Source organism: Ornithorhynchus anatinus, chromosome 14 (assembly GCF_004115215.2).
Source record: "Ornithorhynchus anatinus isolate Pmale09 chromosome 14, mOrnAna1.pri.v4, whole genome shotgun sequence".
Taxonomy (NCBI): Eukaryota; Metazoa; Chordata; class Mammalia; order Monotremata; family Ornithorhynchidae; genus Ornithorhynchus; species Ornithorhynchus anatinus.
In genome coordinates this window covers 13394298-13417760 of record NC_041741.1, presented here as the reverse complement: position 1 = coordinate 13417760, position 23463 = coordinate 13394298, and the positions used below count along the sequence as shown (strand labels likewise).

General features: G+C 41.7%; 1 protein-coding gene across 6 annotated transcripts in view; it reads left to right on the top strand.

The window, feature by feature from the left end:
- RALGAPA1 (Ral GTPase activating protein catalytic subunit alpha 1) overlaps positions 1-23463 on the top strand; it is a 137341-nt gene that overhangs the window by 20767 nt on the left and 93111 nt on the right. For all 6 annotated transcript variants that reach the window (XR_003764474.2, XM_029079391.2, XM_029079389.2 and 3 more), the window contains exons 4-16: positions 1136-1193; positions 2771-2814; positions 4468-4645; positions 7177-7292; positions 9187-9325; positions 10913-11121; positions 13645-13884; positions 15766-15963; positions 17945-18085; positions 18868-19016; positions 20317-20446; positions 21537-21774; positions 22944-23105. Coding sequence is in view for 5 of the 6 variants with exons in the window: in XM_029079391.2 (XP_028935224.1) it covers positions 1136-1193; positions 2771-2814; positions 4468-4645; positions 7177-7292; positions 9187-9325; positions 10913-11121; positions 13645-13884; positions 15766-15963; positions 17945-18085; positions 18868-19016; positions 20317-20446; positions 21537-21774; positions 22944-23105 (2002 nt within the window). In the remaining variant the exon portion in view is untranslated. The remainder of the gene's footprint in view (positions 1-1135; positions 1194-2770; positions 2815-4467; positions 4646-7176; positions 7293-9186; positions 9326-10912; positions 11122-13644; positions 13885-15765; positions 15964-17944; positions 18086-18867; positions 19017-20316; positions 20447-21536; positions 21775-22943; positions 23106-23463) is intronic.

Here is a 23463-nt window from a genome sequence, read left to right as displayed (position 1 = left end):
TTTCTACTAGGCCTTACTGCTTTTCTTTTTTTCTCTTTCTCTCTTTTATCTCTCTCTCTCTCTCTCTCTCACACTCTCTCTCTCTATGCACATATATGCACACACACATATATATGTATATAGATACATATAGTGCTTGGTGCATTATAGTCAGCAGCCCAAATATTGTAATGCATGGTTGTAAATGAAAGCTTCCCAACGGATTCATTGTAGCACCTTACTGGAAAAGAAAATGTCACAGGTATAGAGGGGTTAGTTGCAGGAACAAAAGCAGCAAGGAGCTGACTTGGAGGTTACTTTTACTTTGGATAATCGGGCTGGATTAAGAATGTCCAATTGCTGGAGTACCGCTGAATAGAAAGAAAAGAAAGCTTTGCTTGTACCGAAAGCGGAGAACCCCCTGCATGGTGATTATTGTGATGCTATTTCTTTAAGCAACAGTAGGCTACAACAGCCTTAAATTTGCTTTCTGGGTGGCAGGGCACAAATATTAAAGTTAGATTTAGTTAAATGCTGCTTATTATAGTTACCATTTTAAAGAATATTGGAACTTCTTGACCTGCTGGCAAGTTCTGTACTCTTTTATTCCCTATTCCTTTGGGGGTTAGTTAAAAGGGAAGTAAACTTGAAGTCTTGCCCTCTCAGGGCACAAGAAACGAGTTGGAAATTTCATTCTAACCCTAAATAAAAATAATTTCTTCTAATAGTAATATTTATTAAGTGCTTTCTTTGTGTAGGGCACTGAACTAAATGCTGGGAGAGAATACCCAGGTGGGAATTAGACATTGAGGGAAGTCGTTAGAACAGTACCCCTTGAAAGTATAAGACCCTCATTTCTCCAGCTCAAGATTTCTCTCTTGGTTAGTCTCAAATGGGTTTGGAGTTACTACGCTGATCATTAAGGAGAAATTTGTATATTCATCTTAATAGGTAAATCATAATAATTTTCTGGTTTAAGTGTACACTGTTATTTGGGAAGGATTTTCTAATGCCAACAAAAATCAGTGCTACGTAATCAGCCAGAATAAATATTACCATCTTGAAAGAGCTCAAAGGACCTCTAGGTCCATATTTGACATATTAGCTCTGCTTGAAACCCACTGCTTGATTAACCTTTCTTCTTCTCATATATTAGAAAATTTTACAGCTTCTTCCAGAAAGGATTCATCAGCGATGGCAGTTTCACAGTATTGGTAAGTTACCTTCTTAGCATTCCATCCATTATCATTTTTGAAGGACGTTTTATCTAACACCCCTAACTTTCCTCTAAAATGCTTTTTATGCACCTCTCAACAATTATTTATCCAATCCCCACTTTAAAATACTGAAATTTTCAGCTTGTATGGCTTTCTGCGGTAGCAATTTGCATAGGTATATGACCAGTTGCGTAAAGAAGTGTTTCCCTCCTCTTTTTGTGGTATTTGTTAAGCGCTTACTATGTGCCAGCCACTGTAACTAAACACTGGGGTCAAAATAGGCTGATAAGGTTAGACACAATCCATGTCTAACGTGAGGCACTCAGTCTTAATTCCTGTTTTACAGATGAAGTAACTGAAGCACAGAGAAGTTAAGGACCTTCCCAAATTCAGATAGTAGACAAGTGGCAGAGCCTGAATTAGAAACCAGGTCCTTGACTCCCAGGCTCATGCTCTATCCACTTGGCCATGCTGCTTTTCAACCAGAAAGTCCTTACCATTGGCTTTTAAGCACTCAGTCAGTTTGCCCCTTCCTATCTCACCTTACTGATCTCCTTCTACAACCTAGCACGCAAACTCCGCTTCTCCAACTCCACCTTACTCACCGTGCCCGATCTCATCTTACTTCACTGCCCACCCCTTTCCCACATCCTCCCCTTAGTCTGGAACTCCCTCTCCATTCATGTATGCCAGACCACCACTCTCTCCACCTTCAAAGCATTATTAATGTCACATCTCCAAGAGGCCTTCCCCGATTAAGCCCCCTCTTCCCTGGCTCACTCTCCCTTCTATATATCGCCTGTGCACTAGGATCTGTGATCTTGGGGCATTTGATATTTGCCCCACCCCTAACCCCACAGCACTTATGTACAGATCTTTAAATTATGTATTATAAATTACTTATTCATATTAATGTCTGTCTCTCCTTCTAGAATGTAACCCCATTATGGGCAGGGAACGTGTCTGCTAATTCTGTTGTACTGTGCTCTCCAAGCACTTAGTACAGTGCTCTGCTCTTAATAAGCGCTCAGTAAATACCATTGATTGCTTGAGGCTTTGAAGCTTCATCAGGTGCCCCTTGGTCCTGGCAGGGTGGGCTTTGATGGACAATGATTCCAAATGTACCCTTTCCACATGTCTTTTTGTAGACTTCAATTTTGGTCCCTCCCAGCCTTTATCTTTCCAGACAAAAGAGTGCAAACTCTTACAGTCTGTCCTGTTAACGTAATTTTCTCCAATTCCCTGATCATTTTGGTTGGTTTTTCTGCCCCGTCTCCAGTTTTCTGCTGTCTTTGCTAAGGCAGTGACCAGAATGGCACACAGTGTTTTAAGCGGGGGTTATATTAAGATCTTATGTTGAATTTCTGGAATTGTGATCAAGTCTTCAAGACGGTGATCTTCCTCATTCCTTTCTGGCACTTGAAACCATTGCCCAAAGGATCTCGAAGTCACCAAGAATAAGTTGGAGGTTGCCAAAGGCTTGTTTGAAAAGGTTTATCAAGCCCGACCGAGAACTCTGACATTTAGAACTACATGAAATGATAAGGATGTTTAACAACGTGTTTTCTTTTTAGGATTGATATTAAAGAAACTCCTTCACACAGGAAACTCCTTAAAGGTATAGCAAAAGCTTTTGGGATTTTGTAAATAGCTTTCTCTGCGTCATTAAACTTGCTCCAGATAGTTAAACCATATTTCTGCTCTTGTCCGCACTTTCTGCTTCTTTGGCTTTTCCCCATACTTTGGGAATGAGTCACTGTTGTCATTTCTTGAATTTGAAAGGTTGGTGTTAAAGCCAAGCTCTCAGTTTTTTTCCCCTTTTTTGGAAAAGGAAAAGATGTTGAATTGGTCCAGTTACACTGCTATTGCCCTTAAATATAAGTAACCATCAGCTACCCTGGGATTTTATTCTTGAGAGAAGCGCCAAGGGAATTAAAGTAAAATAAACCCAGTTGTATATTTTTAAAAGAGTGGGGAGGGATTTCCACTCCACATTGGGCACAGGTACATTATTTAGGTTTCCTTGGGCTCACTTGGATGGCCACTCGATGTAGGTGGACCGTTCCTGCTAACCAGGTGGTAGCAGCGTGGCTTAGCGGAAGGAGCATGGGCTTGGGAGTCAGGTTGTCAGGTTGTCCCACGTGGGGCTCCCAGTCTTAATCCTCATTTTGCAGATGAGGGAACTGAGGCCCAGAGAAGTGAAGTGGCTTTCCCACAGTCACACAGCTGACCAGTGGCGGAGCCAGGATTAGAACTCATGACCTCTGACTCCCAGGCCCGAGCTCTTTCCACTAAGCCACGCTGCTTGTCTGTTAGCCACCTCCCCGGCCTTTGCAGTCCCAAAATGAGCTAGGCGTGGAGGGTGGTCCCTGAGGAGATATCCCCAGCTGGTTTGAAGCCAGGGAGGAACTGCCACAGTTAGAAACAACCTCATTCTCTTGGCTTTAACCCTTCCTGGCTACTGCCTTTCTCTGGAGGTGTGCGGCCTGCAACAGCTTCCACAGTCTAATTGACCCTTAGTAAAAATAGTTGGTCACCCCCCGTTTCTACACTTTCCAAATTTAGTAGAGGAAGAGGAGGAAAGGAAATCTTTTCTATCTCAAGGACCTTTTACAAGCTTCCTTATTGAGAACCAGAATGGAACTGGATGTCACTGGAATCTGCATTGCCTACTGTTGACCCTGATCCTGTTGACTATATCGAGACTATCAGGGACTTTGTTCCTTTCTTCTTAATTCAGAGATCACATCTGGAAATCAGATGAGGTAGGCTTTGAAGATGTTTTCACGGTGTGGTGGAGTAAAGAGTTTTAAAAATTCAGCACCATGTGACTACCTCAGAGGCTGCACCTTTGGGAGAAGGTTACACCCCATTGAAAACTAATTAAAGCATTAATGCATTTTGGTCTTGGGCTTTTTTCCCTCTTTTTCTTACTCTGACTGTAACCAGAGTAGCTCCATCCTACTAGTGGTGCAGGTTCCCTTGCGGACAGAGGTGCCGATTTTATATTTTGAGCAGAAGGGCCTAAAGTGGGTAACAATTTTAGGGGAGATGAGGACTAGGAGGGGAGAGGCTTCAGATAGAGCTTGTAGACTAGGAAGCCATCCTTTTGATCCTGATGGGAAACTCTGATCTTGTTGAAAACCTGGGATGAGAGTCTGTGTGGCTATCTCGTAATTACTATTTAGCCAACTTTGCTGTCAAAGGGTGAGAGAAAGTTTTCTCTGTCTTCTGTTTCTGGATTCACATGCTTTACATTTTTGTGTTTTAGATCCGGCGAGAAGGTGTTCGCCTCTTCCTTTTATGGTTGCAAGCACTTCAAAATAACTGTAGTAAAGAACAGCTCTGGATGTTTTCATGTTTAATTCCTGGATTTTCAGCACCGCAATCTGAATATGGACCTCGGACTCTAGATAATCTGATTAACCCCCCACTTAACCTTCAAGAAAGTAAGACTGACTTAAGATGTTGTCTGCTTAACCAGCTCATATCACAGCACTGCCTTTCTCTTTTCTTTTGCCTTTTTAAGCCTATCACCATTGTTTAACTGTTGAAGAGTGGATGTTGGCAGTACCTTCTGGTTTTTTCTTCCTCTAATTTCCAATAATGCACGAGGATGATTCCAAGTAAAAATGAAAATGAGAAACAATGATGGGAAAGATTCTAGTTTAAGTCCGAATGATCAGTTCTCCTTCATTTAATTTAAAATCCTTCCTCAGATCCCTCTCTTGTCTTGTCAAAGTCATCGTGTGTGCTAACCAGGATCAGAACTCTCAGTCCTTGAATTCCCTTTTCTGGATGCCACAGCACCTCCCAGCCCCCATGCTATTTCCAGTTGTCCGAACTAATTTCTGCTTTGATGATATATCAATCTAAAATGGGACTGGGGGAGATGGCGATGCAGATGCGATCTGACCTTTCTGGATGGTCCCAAAGCCAAGGCAGCACTCAGATTCCGGCAAGGGTCTCCGGCCCAGCCTCGGACCGGTTCAGGCTTAGCCTGTCATTTTGAATCCCTGTAAATATTGAAGCAATGCTTTTCCAAAAAACATTCAGCAAATTATTCATCGCTGGCACACCAAAGCCGTCTAACCACCTGACACTCCCATCATTAAAATCAGCTTAATAGAAGTAGGGTAGCAGTGTGAGAAGAGGCTTATGTGACTTTCCGTTCAAGGCCCCTCTCTCCCCCCACAACCCCCAAATGTAGTTTTTCTGGTTTTGTAGACTAGCTGCTTGTTTATATTGCTTAGTCTCACTCTTTCAGTTAAAAGTATTTCAGAACTTTTGGTTAGTATATATATATATAAATTGCCTGTAAAAGCAAATGAGTTTCTATTGAAAACCTTCCCTAAGTTACTAACTCATGACTAATTGGGAGCTTGCTCAACAAATAACTCTGGCTCCATTGTAATTAGCTGTTTGTTCAGATGCTTGGTGACGGGCCCGATTTTAAAAAACGCTGCATCTTCAAAACCAAGGGTTGGTTGAGCTCTTAAGCAATGCTTGACTAATTGAAGGTGTGCTCACGGGAATGAGGGACCAGTTTCACAGCTTTTCATAATGTTGTGTTTCAGCATTGAGAGTGTTCTATTTCTAGTAATGACAAAACTATCTTCATTGTGCATATTATTTATTGTCAATAATTTTTTTTTCTTCTCCCAAATTTGTTACAAGTCACTACCTAGTATGTTTGGTACTTTGCATTGACCCAAGTTTTCTTTGGCAAGAAAGGTGATGAGTAGATACCCTGGGGGTATGGAGGGTAATTAATAAAAGAGTGATAGAATGAGGTCATGGAAAATATGGGAACCAAGTCTTTCTAAGCTCACTGAACGAATGGGATATGCTCTCTAAAGAAAATATTGCTTGAGGTGTCCATGTTAAAAAAAAAAAAAAAAGACATTGGGAATAGAGTAATACAGATCAAAATATTAAATTTAGCAACATTTGAGGGTACTTTGTTGAACTTTTTAATAGAAGAGTTAGGAGCAATGTCATTAAAAATTTTCCTTGCTTTAAAGCAGAACTGGCCTTGATACTGAGTCTAGTAGCAGCCCATTATTTTATAACTTGGAAACTAAAGAGTTATCCCTCGGTCATATGCCATTGGAGCCAGGGAGAAAAGCAAACTGTTTTTCAGGTACATTTAAAACCACTATCTCATCTCCTGGCGAAGGGGTCCCTTTAAAACACTTGCCTGATTAACTTACTCCGATTTAGCCATCTTGCCAACCTTAGTGGAGATGAAGCTGTTTATTTCTGTTCACTGGAGAGTGATAGGTGATTAAGTTCTGATACAAATTTAAAGCAATCCCAAGGAAATTGAATATAATGGGGGCAGGTGTACAGTTTTCTTCCACCTTCCCTCTCCTCCCCTCTTGCTTGGGAATGTGTTGATGCAGGCCACAGAGGTAGAGGGTGCCTGAAGAAAAGTACTGCTAACCTTAGGAGGAAAAGTTGCGTGAGAATTGGAGGTTTGAAATTATATGGGGAAAACATTACTCAAGTCATTGAAATGAACAGAGATTGTGGTTTATATAATGGTGGAAACATTTTAAAATGTCACAAATACACAGTGCAGTTTCCTAGGGAGAGAAAGAGAATTGAAGAATGGTAATAAGGTAATTGAAGCATTTTTCATGCAGAACTCTGAGTAAAGAACTCACCATCTAAGTACAGTCAGACATTCAGTAAGTGGGTTTTAAAAAATGAAAATATACTTCAAGCAACAGAGCCATAAGGAGACTTATTTGCATTATCAAAACCCTGATTAATTTTAAGCCACATTCTGGTTATGGGATTTTTTTTCCCTTATTAATTTAATAGTTGAATTGTTTGGGATTTCTTCACCTGACTTGCTCAAAATGTTCACTGTAATCTTGCTTTGCAATGAAGATTTATGTGATTGCAGTGTTGTGTGCTGTCTTTTAAAAGCAATTTGGTATCTGGACTAAAGCTTTATTTTATCTTTGAACAGCCCAAGTTACCCTAGAGGAAATCACTCCTCTTGTCCCTCCACAATCAGGAGATAAAGGACAAGAAGATCTTACAAGCTACTTTCTAGAAGCACTTTTGAAATACATAGTAATTCAGGTACGTTTTATGCTTTCCAACCTTTTTTATTGCTGTATTTAGAAGACCTATTCTTTCCTGTCTAAGTCATTCCTCTGTACCAGACAGCTGCCTATATTTCTTGAGTGGGGAAATAATTGACATCCCAGTGTTTCCACTGGAAAAACTTGGAGAAGGAAAATCTGTTATGCCGCGTCACTGCCCGCGATGTGCCCAGAATAGGGATTTAAGTAGCAGAACTACTGACCAATTGTCTAATGAAGTTTACCTAAAATGAGGCCGTAAAGGGCTAAAACTCAGCAGCTCTGAAAAAAAGAAGAACCATAGGTTGGTGCTGCTGGTTATGACGGTCGTAACAGGACAGCAGCAGTGTTTTTGGCCACCTTAGGGCGTTCCCCCTGGAGGCTCCATTGCTAGTTCTCCTTGTGTCCTCCCGTTCACAGCAGTCAGTGGCATAAAGTAGGCTCTGGGAGGGGTCAGCTTTGTACTGAATAGAGACAGGAGACCAGAGAGGGAACAAACAGTGGTTGGGGGATGTGGCCAGAGGCAACACTGTCAGTTCTAGGAGAGCAGGCCGCACTGCGCCTCCTTGGCTGCACCTCCTTGGCCCGACTCAATCCCTCCAGTCGGGCCGCTGAGCCCTCCCCGCCCCACCTCCCTATCTGCCCAAGTACCCATTGCCGCTCCCCCCGCCCCCAACAGGGACTCGGGAGTAAGGAGGTGAGGGTGGCCAGCTGGCTCTCCCCTCCCTCTGGAGTGCTCGTGGCCAGAGCCGGGGGGTGATCTCGAGTCCATGGAGGCACCAGCCTCCAGTGTTCCTTTGGAGTGGCGCTGGTGCCACTGTTGTCCAGCAGATTTGCAGATTTTAGATGCTGGGTGGGTACAAGAGAGTAGAGGGAGAAGAGATTGAAAAGTGACCGGAACTCACGGGTGATTCTTCTGAGTACACAGCAAGCAGCAGACTGTGGAGGAATTATTAACCCATCTGGGCCTAGATGTAGTTGCTTTCTTGGAGATTGTGGGCTCTTGCCAAAGGTCAGGGCCTCGCTGCTGAGACCAGTCAATCAGTCATATTTATTGAGTGCTTACCCTGTGCAGAGCACTGGACTAAGCACATGGGAGAGTACAGTATAGCAGACACATTTCCTGCCCACAGTGAGCTTTACAGTCTAGAGGGGGAGACAGACATTACTCTAAATAAATTACAGATATGTCCATAAGTGCTGTGGGGCTGAGCAGGGTGTGGATAAAGGGAGCAAATCAGGGAGACGCAGAAGGGAGTGGGAGGAAAAGAGGGATAAGTTGGGGAAGGCATCTTGGAGGAGATGTGGCTTCAATAAGGCTCTGAAGGTGAAGAGAGTGATTGTCTGATATGAAGAGGGAGGGCCCAGGCCAGAGAAGGACATTGGCGATAGAGACTAACAAGTTGCCTGTTGAAAAGAACAGAGGGACTGGGGAGAGGCAGAGAAGGCCTCCGTTAGAGATGCCTGCTCTTCATCGAGCCCTTCTGACAGGCAGTGGATATGAGCCACCACCACCCCCAACACACTTTTTAAGATGAAGGTGGTGTGGCTGAAAAGACCCGCTGGGCATATTGTCCAGGGTCTCGCCGATGCATTTGCTGTTGTAGCTCCTCCCATTGTTTTTGAGCCTTCAGACTATCAAGATATGGGCAGGTTATTTTTCCTTTGTAGATAAAATGCTGAAAAAATGTAATTACAGTTCCATATAAAAATGCAGGACATTGAAGTTCCTTTAGAAAATTCCTCATTCCTTGATTGAAGTGTCCATCTTCTGTGTGATAATTTTGTCTTACCCTTTTTAAGAGCATTTCATTTTTAAAATGCCCTATTTGCTGGTAAATGTTCCAGATAGACATTGCGTCCCAAGGTTAATACATATTATCTTCTTTCAGGTAAAAAGTTTGGAGTGGAAGAACAAAGAAAATCAAGAAAAGGGATTTTCATTCTTATTTTCACATTTTAAGAAATATTACTTGCCTTACATCTTTCCAAACATCTGCAAGGAATATAGCTTGTATCACCCTGTACTTGGTAGGTGTGAGTCATAATCTTCTTAAAATATTATATATCAGACACAAAACCTGTACAAAGATCTATCACTTGCAAATACCTAATATAGTCAACATTTACATTGTAAATTAGATTGTGAGCTCCCGAAGGGCAGCAGTTGTCTACACTGTTGTTCAATTGTCCTTTCCCAGCTACTCAGTAAATTGCTTTATACTTGGGCACTCGATAAATACCATTGATAATGATAGAGGTGATACCTGTCTTTGTACTAGAAATTAAGGATTCCATTGGAAGCAGAATTGGCCTAGTGGGTAGAGGACAGACCAGGGAGTCAAAAGGTCCTGAGTTCTAGTTCTACTCTGGCACTGTGGGCTCTGCACAGAGTATGTGCTCAGTAAATACAGTTGATAGATAGGATTGGCTGACCGAACTTGGGCCTATCACTTCACCGCTCTGTGCATGGGAGTCAGAAGGTCATGGGTTCTAATTCCAGATCCTCCGCTTGTCTCCTGTGTTCCCTTATCTGTAAAGTGGGGATTCAGACTGTGAGCCCCATGTGGGACAGAGACTGTGCCCAACCCGATTACCTCATATACCCCAGCACATACAATGGTGCGTGGCACATAGTAAGCTTTTAACAAATACCATCTAAAAATAGAAAAATATTAGCTAGAAAGAAGTCTTCATGGAGGAAGAGAGTCCTGAATGTAGCATGTTGGTGTACCCTTCAGTTTCAAAAGTTAACTCACCACAGGTATTATTATAAATACAATTGTAGTCCAGCATTGGTTTTATCCTAACTTATTTAGAGATTAAGATACTATGTAAATACTTTTTCACCCAAAACTGAGGAAGGGCCCAACTAATTGAAGGAAAGTTCTCCCAATTCTGTTGGGCAGCTACTCATGCCTAAGGAAACCCCACCCTCCTGGGCTACGTGAATCTTGAATTTGGAATCAATCAGTCAGTCATATTTATGGAGTGCTTACTGTGTGCAGAGCATTGTACTAAGCGCTTGAAGCAGCGTGGCTTAGCGGCAAGAGCGAAGGCTGGGGAATCAGAGGCCGTGGGTTGTAATCCCGGCTCTGCCTCTTTCCTGCTCTGTAACCTTGGGCAAGTCACTTCATTTCTCCATGCCTCAGTTTCCTCATCTGTAAAATGAGGATCAAGATGTGAGCCCCAGGTGAGACATCCCGATTACCTTATATCTACCCCAGCCCTTAGAACGGTGCTTGGTACGTAGTAAGCGCTTAACAGATACCATCATCACATTATAATGTAACAGTTGTAGACACTTTCCCTGCCTAGAGTGAGCTTACAGTCTAGAGGGATCTTCCAGCTGCCCAGAGAGGCCTCATGTTGGAAGCAGGTCGATGCCTCTCTTGTCTGACCTCCTTTTGGCGGACATCAGGAGAAGAGGTCCCTGGAGGTATATATTGAAGCCCCTTCCTCTTCCCTGTCCCACCCAGTAACCGGGCCGGAAAAGACCCTTTGCTTGAATCCTGATGAACCCTCTCCAAGTTGGAGATGTCTCAGAGTTCTTACAGCTTGGGCTTTCTCAACCTGGGCCCATTCATCCTGTTTCAACCACCTTTTTCTTGTGAATAGATATCCCCCAGACGAGACCAAAGCCTCATTATGTGATGATAAAGAAGGATGCTGAAACCAATGAAGCAATCTATTGCACAAAGGAGCCGTTCCTCAAGGCACGCGTTATTGTCATTCGCTGGTTGGTGTCATTTTGGCTTGAGCCAAAACCTCATGCGGGACCTCATATTCCTGGAATGGAAGGTGAAGTTGTGCCAAAGAATATTCAGGTAATGCCTATGTGTGTTTCAAACCAGTTTTTTGGGGTGTGGTTTTTCATTTTAGGATCATGAAAATGTGTTCATCGTTAGAAAAACACAACCTTTCCAGTGCCTAAACCGTATTTCTCGATACTAGGTTTGGGACAGAAAAAAACTTGAAGTCCCTCTAGTCTGTAAACTGGCTATGGGCAGAGAACATGCCTGCTAATTCTGTTGAACTCTCCCAATTGCTTAGTACAGTGTTCTGCACAGACTAGATGCTCAGTAAAGGTGATTGATTCACCTTTTAGAAATAGTAGTCACTTTCCTCTTCACTGCCACATTAAAGGATATTTGGATCACTCCATTTCATTAGTTTCCATTTTAGTGCATTTTAATGACCAGGTGCTTTTTTCTTGTGCTGGAGAACATTTCAGGACATTCTTCATTTTCCAAAAATGCCTTTAAAAGTATTTCAGTTAAACTTCTCTTTCTCAGACTGCCTCGGCCCTAGAAATAGGTTGCCATTCTCCTTATATCATTATCATCAATGATATTTATTAAGCACTTACTAAATGCAGGGCTCTGTACTAAGTGCCTGGGAGAGTATAATTCAGCAGTTGGCAGACTTATCTGCCCACAACGAGCTTCCATTCATTTAGGTGCAAAGAAGAGTTGTTTAGATGTATTAGGGATGCTTGCCAGCTGGTGAGGACCTTGATATGTGTCTCACTTGAAGACCAGGAGGAGGAAGAAACCATTGGTATACAATGCAGCTGGGGTAGCTGTCTTGTAGGAAAGCCTGGGATGATGGAGAGGGGTGAGTGGGATTCAGTTTGTGAGGGACAACAAGCAATCAGCGGTATATATTGAGCACTTACTGTGTCCAGAGCACTGTACTAAGCACATGGGAGAGTACAGTACAACAGAGTTGGTATCCGCATTCACAACGGAGAGAGTAATAACGTAAGAAGAGCTCTATGGACTCTTAGCTGATCTGCCACAACACAATCCATACACGTGGCTCCTCTAATGCCAACCTACTCTCTGTCCCTCAATTTCCTGCCAACCTCTTGCCCGTGTCCCCTCTCTGGCCTGGAATTCCCACCTCCTTCATATCCTACAGACCGCCACTCTCCCCACCTTCCAAACTCTTAAAATCACATCTTCTCCAAGAGAAACTTACTGGACTAAGTCCTCATTTCCCCTACCCTCTGCATCACCTGTGCACTTGGATGTGTACCCAGTAAGCACTTCGATACCCTAGCCCCACAGGACTTATGTACTTATACTCTACTATTTCACCTATATATAGTTTATTTTAATGTGTGTCACCCCTTGTAGACTGTGGTAGGCAGGGCTGCCAACACCATTGTATTATATTTTCCCAAGGGTCAGCACAGTGCTTGGCACACTGTGAGCACCGATACCATTAATTGATAGTAATATTAATATTTATTGAACACCCATTGGGTACAAGACATTGTACCAACTGCTCGAGAAGTACGAAACAAAGAGGTGACATGCTACGTAAGGAATAAGGCTTGGAGTGATGCTACTCACCAAGTCTAGGGGTCAAAACAACAGTGCCTATCAGAGGGTTTTGGTCTCACTTCCCTTTGTTTTTATTTTCTTTATATAAGGTTTCTCTCCAGGCCAGAACTGCAGTACAGTAGAGGCTTTGTAATTAAAAGCAATCATTTTCCTGCTTCCAACTCTCCAGGTGTTGAAGTTCAATCTCAGTTGCATTTGTTTATTTTTAGATCAGCATTTGAGAGAGAGTTTATTTTGTGGGTTTTAATGAACTAATCTAAGGGTTTTGGGTGTGTGTGGGAGGGGGGATTGGTGCAGTTATAATGAACTTTGGCACCCTTTTCCTGTTATTTTAAGATTTAAAAAGCAATATAAATGATTGAACTTTTAGTCAAAATTCGGATATTTGAGCTAGTAGCTGGTTTTTTAGAGTTTAGTCTCTTAATCCTCATTGTAATAGCATTTGAGTGCTTACTATGATCAGAGCAGTGAACTAAAGCACTTGTGAGAGTACAGTACAACAGAGTTGGTAGACAAGTCCCCTGCCCCCAATGAATTTAGAGTCTAGAGGGTGAGACTGACATTAAATAATGTATAATATCCTTCCCAGCATTTGGATTGGGATGAATCCTCTCAAACATAAAAAGCCACATATGTAGCTTAATAAGTTATTACTAACTCCAGAAACTGGTTATGTTTCTCCTTTCCCTCTAGACGGTGAGCGTGTAGTGGGCAGGGATTACCACTGTTTATTGTTGTGTTGTACTTTCCCAAGCACTCAGTACAGTGCTCTGCACTCAGTAAGCACTTAATAAATATGATCGAATGAATGACCTTTGCCCACACTTTGGCTTGATTTTCTCTGTGGTTTAACATGTCTGATGGTTCTAACCTGTTACAGTCAGATCTCAAGGGTTAGAGGGGCTGAGTCAGTTGGAGACTGCTGTGGGAACAGGGAAGGATTAGTCTCCAAGGACAGCATTTTGTGAAGCCAAGATTGTATTTCCATATGGATTTCAGAGAGCAGCTGCTAGCCTGGCTTCAAGGGAAGAAAATAAAAACGAGAGCGCCGACAGGACAGATAGAGCCGCAGAGCCGGAGCAGTGCCATTCCAACACCAGCACCCTCACCGAGCGGGAACCAAGTTCATCCAGCCTCTGCAGTATTGACGAGGAGCACCTCACAGACATCGAAATCGTGCGCAAAGTCTTTTCTTCCAAAAGGAGCAACGTTAACTTCCTCACGGAGATCTTTAGACAGGTAAAATACAACAACAAAAAAACGCTTTTGGGTATTTCTTCCCCCACCAGTAGTGACATATTGTATTTAAGAAAATCTTGGATGAGGTTTTTGTGAATCCTCAGGGACCCGGCTGTTTTATGATGAGGTGATTTCCTTTCTCCCAGCCCCTCCTAATTCATACTCATGCAGAGAATGTTTAAAAAGGAAAAGAGACACTGGATTGGTACTTCATCTTTCCATCTTTCTCTAAGCCTGAGTGAGTTTTATGGGTTTTTTTAAATAAAAGTTAAATTAGTATAGCCTTATTTGAGAGTAGCCACAGCTTTCATTGCTCTTTTAAACTCTTAGACCTCAGTACTGTCTGACTTAAGGATGTTTTTTAAATGTTTTCAGTTGTTTTCCTTAATGGTTGTGGTATTTGTTAAGCACTTACTATGTGCCAGGCACTGTACTAAGCACTGGGGTGGATATAAGCAAATCAGGTTGGACACAGTCTATGTCCCTTGCAGGGTTCACAGTCTCCTTCTCTAAGCAGCCACAAAGCAGGTCTCTGTAATGATAGAAAATTGTTCCACCAAACACATCACAAATAGTTATCTCTCTGGAGATGCTTCCCAACTTGAAAAGCTTCAGAGGCTGCTTTCTAAGAATCACAAGGTGTATCTCTACTGTGCTTGGAGCCTTCCCTGGCTCTCCTGATCTGCTCTTCCCTCCCCTGTTTCTTTCCTGCCAGTCATTCTGTGACGGAATAGCCACCTCACTATTCTAACAGCTTTCTGGGAAAAATTTCACTGGGCTTTCTCCTGTTCCTTGATGAAACTCATAACCTACCCTTGTTTGGCCTGTGGAAGAGCACTTTGGCCTCCACTGAATCCCCCAGGCTAAACCCAGTACAGTGCAGTGGAGCAGCCCAAAGGGGGCTTTTTTTTTTTTTTTTTAGTTCCTTCTGAGGAGTTTGGGGTCTAGCGTGGGAGAGCTGTAGTGCTAGAACCCTGTGGGGTGAGGACAGGGCCCACAACTTGGACTTCCTTCCAGGGAAATGTTGACTGGGCCCAGGTGAGCTGTGGAGCTAGAGTCCAACCCCAGAAAAATAGTTTTGTGATGAGCAGACAAGGCCAAAATTTCAGGTAACCTCCTACTTCCCTGAAAAGATAGTAGGTGCTTTTTAAGTAACATTATTTCCCAGGTATCAAACTGTTTTTCCTTTCTACTTCCAGTATCTGTGGATCTTAAAAAAATAGCCTGCTGAATAGCAAATTGAGTAAAGTAGTAGTTCAACTTTAGTTCCTGTGCTGCTTATTTCTCTCTCCCATTTTTTAAATTTTATTTTTAAAGCTTTCCTAAATTACATATCATTTCTACAGAGAAGCAGCATGGCTCAGTGGAAAGAGCCCGGGCTTGGAAGTCAGAGGTCATGGGTTCAAATCCCGGTTCTGCCGCTTGTCAGCTGTGTGACTTTGGGCAACTCACTTCACTTCTCTGTGCCTCAGTTACCGCATCTGTAAAATGCAGGTGAAGACTGTGAGCCCCACGTGGGACAACCTGATCACCTTGTATCCTCCCCAGCGCTTAGAGCAGTGCTTTGCACATAATAAGCGCTTAACAAATGCCATCATTATCATTATTATTACTTCAAAATGAAATACTGAGAAACTGAAATAGAATTTGGTATTTTGAGACCCTTTCATAACAATTCCACTAGAGGGCAGTGTATGACTAACATTTTTTACACTGTCCATTTTTCCCTTTTTTTGTACTCTGCGTTAACACTAATTGGGAGTTTGAGCCAGCTGACTTCATAATAGCATTTTCAGAAATGTTTATCATCTTCCTGATTGCAGATTATAGGAGAATACAAGCTATTGTTCCCCTGGAATTGAACTTTCTCTCTTTGGACAGGCGTTTTTATTGCCGATTTGTGAAGCAGCCGCCATGAGAAAAGTGGTAAAAGTATATCAGGAATGGATCCAGCAGGAGGAGAAACCGTTGTTCATGAAAGAACCCGAAGAATGTCTGATCATTTCTGCAAATCTAGCTTGCATTGAGAGTGATGCAGAACATACCATTCCTGCAGAGGAGGGAAAAGAAAGAGAGGAGGTAGGAATTATTTGAATAATTGATGGCTTTCCCCTTGGTTGCCCAAGTTGAGTTTTGTGCAATAGAAATTGGTGATTTGTGTAAATGAAGGGAGGATGGTACTGCTGTTGACAGGTTTGTAAAAGCTATGAGAAAGGGAAGGTGGTTTAGGAAGGAGGAAGAGGAGTTCAGTTTTTGACATATTGAGTTTAAGGAACTGTCGAGTCATTCTGGTTGATAAGGACTTTTGTTAGGAGAAGGTATAAGTTTAGGAAGCAGATGAGGGTACAGGGATGGAGGAGATGAAGGTTGAAGGTTGAGAAGAGGTAAGCCAGTAAAAGAGCAGTCAGGAAGAGAATATTTGCTAAATGCTTACTGTGTGCCAAGCACCATACTAAGCATAGGGTAGATACAAGATATTCAGGTCCCACATGGAGCTCACAGGTAGGAGGGAAAAGAGGTCCTGAGCCCGCATTATGCAGATGAAGGAACTGAGGTACCAAGAAGTTGAGTGATTTGCCCAAGTTCACACAGCAGAGAAGTGGCGATGCTGGGATTAGAACCCAAGTTCTCTGACTCCCAGGCCCATGCTCTTTCCCCTAGGCCATGCAGGACTGAGAGTATTGGGTGCCTAAAACCAAGACTGGATTTAGAAGGACAGAAAGAAACTAGGGAACTTGCTTCCGACAACGTATTTCTGCTAAGATACACGATTAAATGTCAGAAGAAACTGTTTGGAGTTGTGTATGGTATTGTCATGAGTACTATAATGCAAGTGTTTTATCATATGAAGTTTCAGCCAGCCCCCTGAGTAATGAATCAACTATGAAGTACTCTTTTTCAGATTCATTTCTTTGAGAAATCTTGCAATCATTCAGTATTTGTTGAGCATCCACTGTTTGCAGAGCACTGAACAAATCACTTGAGACAGTACAATAAAGGTAAAAGGCAGTCTCTGCCCTCAAGGAGTTTACCATCTGACTGCAAATAGAGTGGTTTGTCTTGCTAATGGAAAATCCTTTTATAGCCATATCTCATAAGGGCATCTTTTAAATGAAAAGACTTCTTCCAATTCGAAATGTTAAAATTTCTAAAAGCACTGTACATTGCCATGCTTCTTGAATGAATAAACTCCATCCCTCTTTGGGGTTAGATGATCTCCCGCTTCTAGATTGTGAGCCTGTTGCTGGGTAGGGATTGTTTCTGTTGCTGAGTTGTACCTTCCAAGCGCTTAGTTTGCTCTACACACAGTAAGTGCTCAATAAATACGATTGAGTGAATGAATGATCTTGGGAGCTTTTTAGAGTTGATCCTTGTGAATTGAATTATTGATTGTATAACTTCAGTCCCGAGTTCCAGTCAGGGGAGGAGGGTCCAGGACAGCCCAACAAATCCTGCACGCTCCCTTTCTCTCTCTCCCTCTCTGAGAACAACCAGCTCCTAACAAGGATATCTGCTGCAGTAGTGAGTGATGCACCCAGGAAGTGAGGCCTTGGAGCTTCTCTCCCAGTGGGCCTGGTGGTGGTGTCTTGCCCAGCAATCCCATCTTTTTTTGTATTGTCGTTTTTGTTTAAGAAAAGTGAAAACTACCATTTGCCGTTTCCTTGGCAGAAGACAATCTCTATTTACATTGATATGACTGTCTTGTTTCCTGGAGTATTTTTTAGATCCTCGTAATTTCATCGTTCTTTTTGGTCTTGTTGAACACTGTCCACCTCTTTCTAGCCCCACCCGCATTTAAGATTTCTTCCAGAGTGACTTTCTGAAACCAGAATAAAATAGAGAAAAATGTTTTTCAGTTGTTTTTAAGCCAAAGGGGTTGCATATGTTCTGTGTGGTAGGTATTATGTTAAACTAGAAGCCCAGATAATGGGCACATTCTGTCTGTATTTTTACTGATGCTTGTATCGAGGTTATTTTGTCTGAAGGATGGATACGAGGCCAAAGGTCCTAATTTCTCTGATGCTTCATATCGAGGAAAATTAACATTGATATGTTTCAGGAAAAACTGACCAAAACCTCCGGTCACACCCGAAATGCCAATAGAGCCAAAATGGGCTCTTATCAAGACCCTCTCTACGAAGCTCCTGAAGTTGATATCACAGAGCAAAATACTCGAGCTGGTGTCCAGGCGGTATTGCAGGTGGGCAGCCGGGTGGCTTAATCCCCTTCAAATGCCTTTCTCAGAATTTCCTTGCTTCGCAGACAGGGTTTCCGTGTAATAGTTTTATGAAGAAAGAGAACAAAATGTCAGAGAAATTTCCTGCAGTGACCAAAATGTTGAGGCAAAGCTGAGACGTTAATTTTAGAGCCCTCTTAATTTCTTTCTATGTCCGATTACTGATGTGGCTTTTTATCACTTTAGTGAAAGACTATTGATGCAGTTAACAGTGATTTTACCTCAGTGGGTAGTAGGTTTCTGGTTTTGAATTGATTTTGAAAAAAAACCTAGCTTTTGTTCAAGAAAGGAGAATGGAAAATATGGTTTTCGGGAAATTTTTCCTAAATTGAAAATGACCTTAATTTACTGATGAATTAAATTCTAAATCCAACAAACTTCGTGAGGGCTTTTAGAATTCCTTTGTGTCTTGGAAGTTGCTCTCTAAGCATTCTGATTCTCCTCATCTTTATCCTTTGGTTATAGACAAGTGATGCTATTCCTGTTTTACTACGAAATTTGAAATATAGTCATAGGACGAGAATGGCTTTTGTTAATTCCCAAGGTAGAGATAGAAGTGAGTTTAGAATTGTAGACTAGATTTCCCATCGTTTTCTTTACCCAGTGAACTGTTGTACTCCTCATGTAGTAGGATTTATTTCTATTTCACTGTTTTTCACATTTTGTCTTTCTGTCTAAAAGAAAATCGGGGAAGGAAGTTATCTTGCAGTGTTCTAAATTTAATTAGCACAAATTGTTTTTTCTAGGTTTTTATAGTAAATTCATCAAATATATTCCTTCTTGAACCTGCCAATGAAATTAAGAGCCTCTTGGATGAACATACTGATATGTGTAAACGTATTCTTAATATCTACCGATTCATGGTGGTACAAGTAACAATGGACAAGAAGACTTGGTAAAGGGTCTGATGTTTTTGGTATTAATTGTTCCCCTGACATGCTGAGATAAATATCTTAATATGGGTCCCTTAAACCTCTTATGATTTATATTTAGTTTCAGAATTTCCTTGGTGGCTTTAAAAACAAGTCTTACCATTCCACCATACTGGCTACTTCTGGTCCCCAGAGGGAAAAAAGGGTTGAACTGGGCAAGTAGAGCAAGGCTAGATTAGGCAGGAGGCTTTCTGGGCTCATTAGTGGCATAGGGAGCGCCAGATTGGCATTTTGGCAGTTTGTGTTGTTTTCCCACCCATATCTGGAAAATAATTCCATTTCCCTCTCTGACCTCTCTGTCTTTCTGAGAACTTGTACTGGTACTTATGAAGTGCTTACTATGTGCCAAGTACTATTCTAAGCATTAGAACAGAGACAAGTTAATCATGCTGGAAACATTCCCTGTCCCACCCGGGGCTCACAGTCTAAGTAATGATATAGGTCCTGGGTGACTATGGTGGTTTTGTGGGTTTGGGGTTTTTTTTTCCCCCATCACTAGCATTGTCAGATACATGTTGGGCCCATAGGTGAAATGATTAATGTAATTAAAATTCCAAACTACTTTTTAATGCCTGAAATTTGTCGAAATCAGAACCTTGGGTCAGAATAGGGGTTCCTTTTAGGAATTATTAAAGCCCGCTGCCTTCTAAAGATTAACAGGTAATTACCCTGAAATTGCAAACTTGTATAGGTTTATTCTCATTTGAAGAGTGCAGTAAAGAAGATAGCTATTTATAAGCAGAATAATTAGGCACTCATTTGGGCGGCTTAAGTATCAAAATAGTGATTCTTCTGGTACCTTGATCATCCCATTGCCAGGGGAGACCAGTTTATGCATCTGCCAGGGCATCAGGGGAATAGAGTTCTACTTAAGCTCAGGCCATTTAGGTCGGGGATGTCCAGGCCAAAAGAGGAAAACAGATTAGGTCACCCAAGCCTGTGATTCTAGCATGGAAATGTGCAACCTCATTCGACCCTAGGGTCCCCAGTAAGCAGGGATATTTTATTTCTAATCCCTCTTTGAAATTAAAGCAAATCATCAGGACCTCAGGACTTTGATAAAATCACAAGAACTGACCTAGTCCTGCCGTTAAGTATGTCCTTGTTGAAATCCTTTATAGTCTTCCAACTCTGTGGTATTGTGTTGTCCCAAGCGCTTAGTTCAGTGCTGTGCATTCAGTAAATGCTCAATAATCCTATTGATTGACAGTAAATATTCACGAGGATGGAAAGCTCATACTTTTTTCCATTGTCTCTTTGAAGGGAACAGATGCTGCTTGTGTTGCTCAGGGTGACCGAATCTGTCCTGAAGATCCCATCGCAAGCTTTTCTGCAATTTCAAGGAAGGAAGAATATGACCCTAGCAGGGCGACTTGCAGGACCCCTTTTCCAGGCAATTAACAAAAAATATTGTAGAAGTCTATTGTCAAGTTTTGGCTCTCCTGACCTTTACAACTGCAGTTCACTTGCAACTTGCAAAAGCAAGCCTGAGTGCTGAGGCAACTTGTTGAAGGGCCATTGGTGCCTAATCCTAACGGCAGTAATCTAAATCAGAAAAGTGGCCAATCTTGCCATCTGAACACCGCACGTTTAGTAGACTAGTGTTTACACGAAGGACCTCTTTCTTTAGGATAGTTGGAACTTAGTGGAGAACAAATAATCATCAAAAAGCTTGAATTGAACAAGCACTGATGACGGCTCACATTGGGCTCACACAGTCTGGCCAGAAAAACCATCCTGCCTCTGTGGTTTTTAATTTTTGATTGGCAGGGCGTGTTCCAACTGGGTACACCTCTCAGTGTTGTCATGTGATTAGCCTCTTTGGTGAAGAGGCAGAACCACCCTGCTTCAACCTTAAAGTGCGGTCTTGAGGGAGCAATAGGTTCTCAAATACTAGTGAAGCCCCAGGGTTAATATTTAAGTAGTCTATTGTGTTTCTTCTTTGTGAAAGGAGGGTTTCAGGGAGATAGTTCTTCCCTCTTTAATCTGGATTTACTTTTTGACTGTGCTTTTCTCCCCAAACTTCTTCTTTCTATAAAGCATGAATTCTCCTCTGAATAGGAAGGATAGATAGTAACTTTAGGCAGAGGGTGTTGGATTAATAGAACTGTGGTATTGAAATCAAATTCATCATAGCTGGAAATTAGTCGACCAAGATGGTTGCTTGAAAAGTGGGTGATTTTTTCAATCTAGAGAATTGGCACTATTAGAATTACAATTAATTAGCTTAAGCTTTCAACAGAAAATACAGTAAATGGTAAATGCTGAGTTTAATATTCCACTGTGCAACTGCACATTGCAGTGCACATTTTTATTAAAATTGTTTTCAAAGATTGCATGAAACGCCTATTGTCACCAAAGTAATCAGTGCTGAAAATGTCTTGTTTTTAGATGAATGTTTACTATTTGAATTCTTTAGAATCCGGTGCCTCAGAGCGTTAAAAAAGCAGACCATTGTTGATTTTCCCCATTTATTCTTGTAGACTCTTATAGTAGCCTGGATCAAAGCAAATCTAAATGTGTACATCTCCCGAGAGTTATGGGATGACTTGCTGTCGGTGATGTCTTCACTGACTTATTGGGAAGAGTTGGCTACAGAGTGGTCCCTGACTATGGAGACACTAACTAAAGTATTAGCTAGAAACTTATACAGCCTGGATCTCAGTGATTTACCATTGGATAAACTAAGTGAGCAGAAACAGAAAAAACACAAAGGCAAAGGTAAGTATTACAACCTTTCCCTCTAGTTCTTTCTCAGTTCATAATTCTTGGATTTTTTTAAACCTGGGATAATGTGGTAATGACAGAGACATAATACTGATGTGAAGTGCCGCAACATGGCCTAGTAGAACAAGCGTGGACCTGGCTCAGAAAATCAGGGTTTTAATCCTGACTCTGATTTGCCTACTGTGTGACCTTGGGCAAGTCACTTATGTTCTCTGTGCCTCAGTTACCTTACTTGTAAAACTGAGGATAAAATACCTGTTCTCCTTTCCTCTAAGACTGTGAGCCCCAGGATGGACAGGGACTGTGTCCAACCTGCTTATATTTTATCAATCCCAGTGCTTGCTTAGTACAGTGCTTTGTACATATGAAGAGCTTAATAAATGCCCCAATTATTATTGGATGTGTGACCAGTTCCCAGGCCATTTACCCTAAACAAATGCTGCAGCTATTATCATTATTATAGATTGGTTTTCAAAGCAGATGCATAGAAAGTTGTTTGCCTTATTGGCAAATTCCTAACATCAGTGTTGAAAGTGAATTGTTTTGCGACCATATTGGCTAACTCATCTGAAGTCTGTAGTAAAGTTTTGTCCAAAAAAAATCACTGAAATTTGTGCAGTTTAGTTGCCCTAAAAATAAACTTTTCCTTAAACTTTTGAGACTTCATCACTTCTAATATAGTCAAATCATAATAAATTGCTTTAAATATATCTAGAATATAAAGAATGAAAACAACTCATGGAATTTTTCAGTGCCAACTTCAATTTTTTGTGATTTGATTATTAGGTGGTCACATAGAAAACAATGGCATTGAGCACTTAATGTGTGCAGAGCACTGCACTTAGCCGTGGGGAGAGTTCAGTACAGCAGAGTTGGTAGACAAAATCCATGCTCATAAGGAGTGTATAGTCTAAAGGCCTGAATATGCAAGCATTAGAGGTGACAGATGAATATACTCCTGGTTTGGAGTTTAGTATCACTTTAAGCGACAGCTGATTTTTATTATATTTTTTTTTTAAAGATTTCATGGTTCATCAAGGCAAATGTAGAATTTCTGGCATTTTGCTTCCCAGACTGTCCCACACATCATGGTGAATTTGGGTTGGACTGCTAGACATAATTTAAACACAATATTTTGAAACACCGAAAACCTGTGTTTGTAGGAGTCGGGCCTGAGTTCCAGAAGGCATCTGTTGACAAGTCATTTTCCAGAGGATGGAGCCGTGATCAGCCCGGGCAGGCCCCAATGAGGCAGAGGAGTGCGACAACCACTGGGTCTCCAGGGACTGAAAAGGCAAGAAGCCTAGTGCGGCAGAAAACCGTCGGTATGTTCCCCTCATTGAAACTTGGGGGACTCAGGATGGGGGGTAAGGAAGGGTGACTTTCTATGACCCTGAATGATTTTGAGTTGTGGCCTTAGGACTCCTTAGCGGTCTTTCCTGCTGTTGTTGGGGACAAGTCAACAGTTTCTCCAATTCTTTTAATGTATTTAACAAGTCAAGTTCATGCATGTGAGTTCATAATGTTGCTTAGAGTAATTTATCCAATTGCTTCTGTACAGGTCATTTTAAGTTTATAAATTGATCACCTAAGTATGAAAGGAAGAAATAAGCTCGTATTGGAATAGGAAATAAATTCAGCCATAGTGTTTGTTATTAGAAAGCCCTTCAATCATATAACACT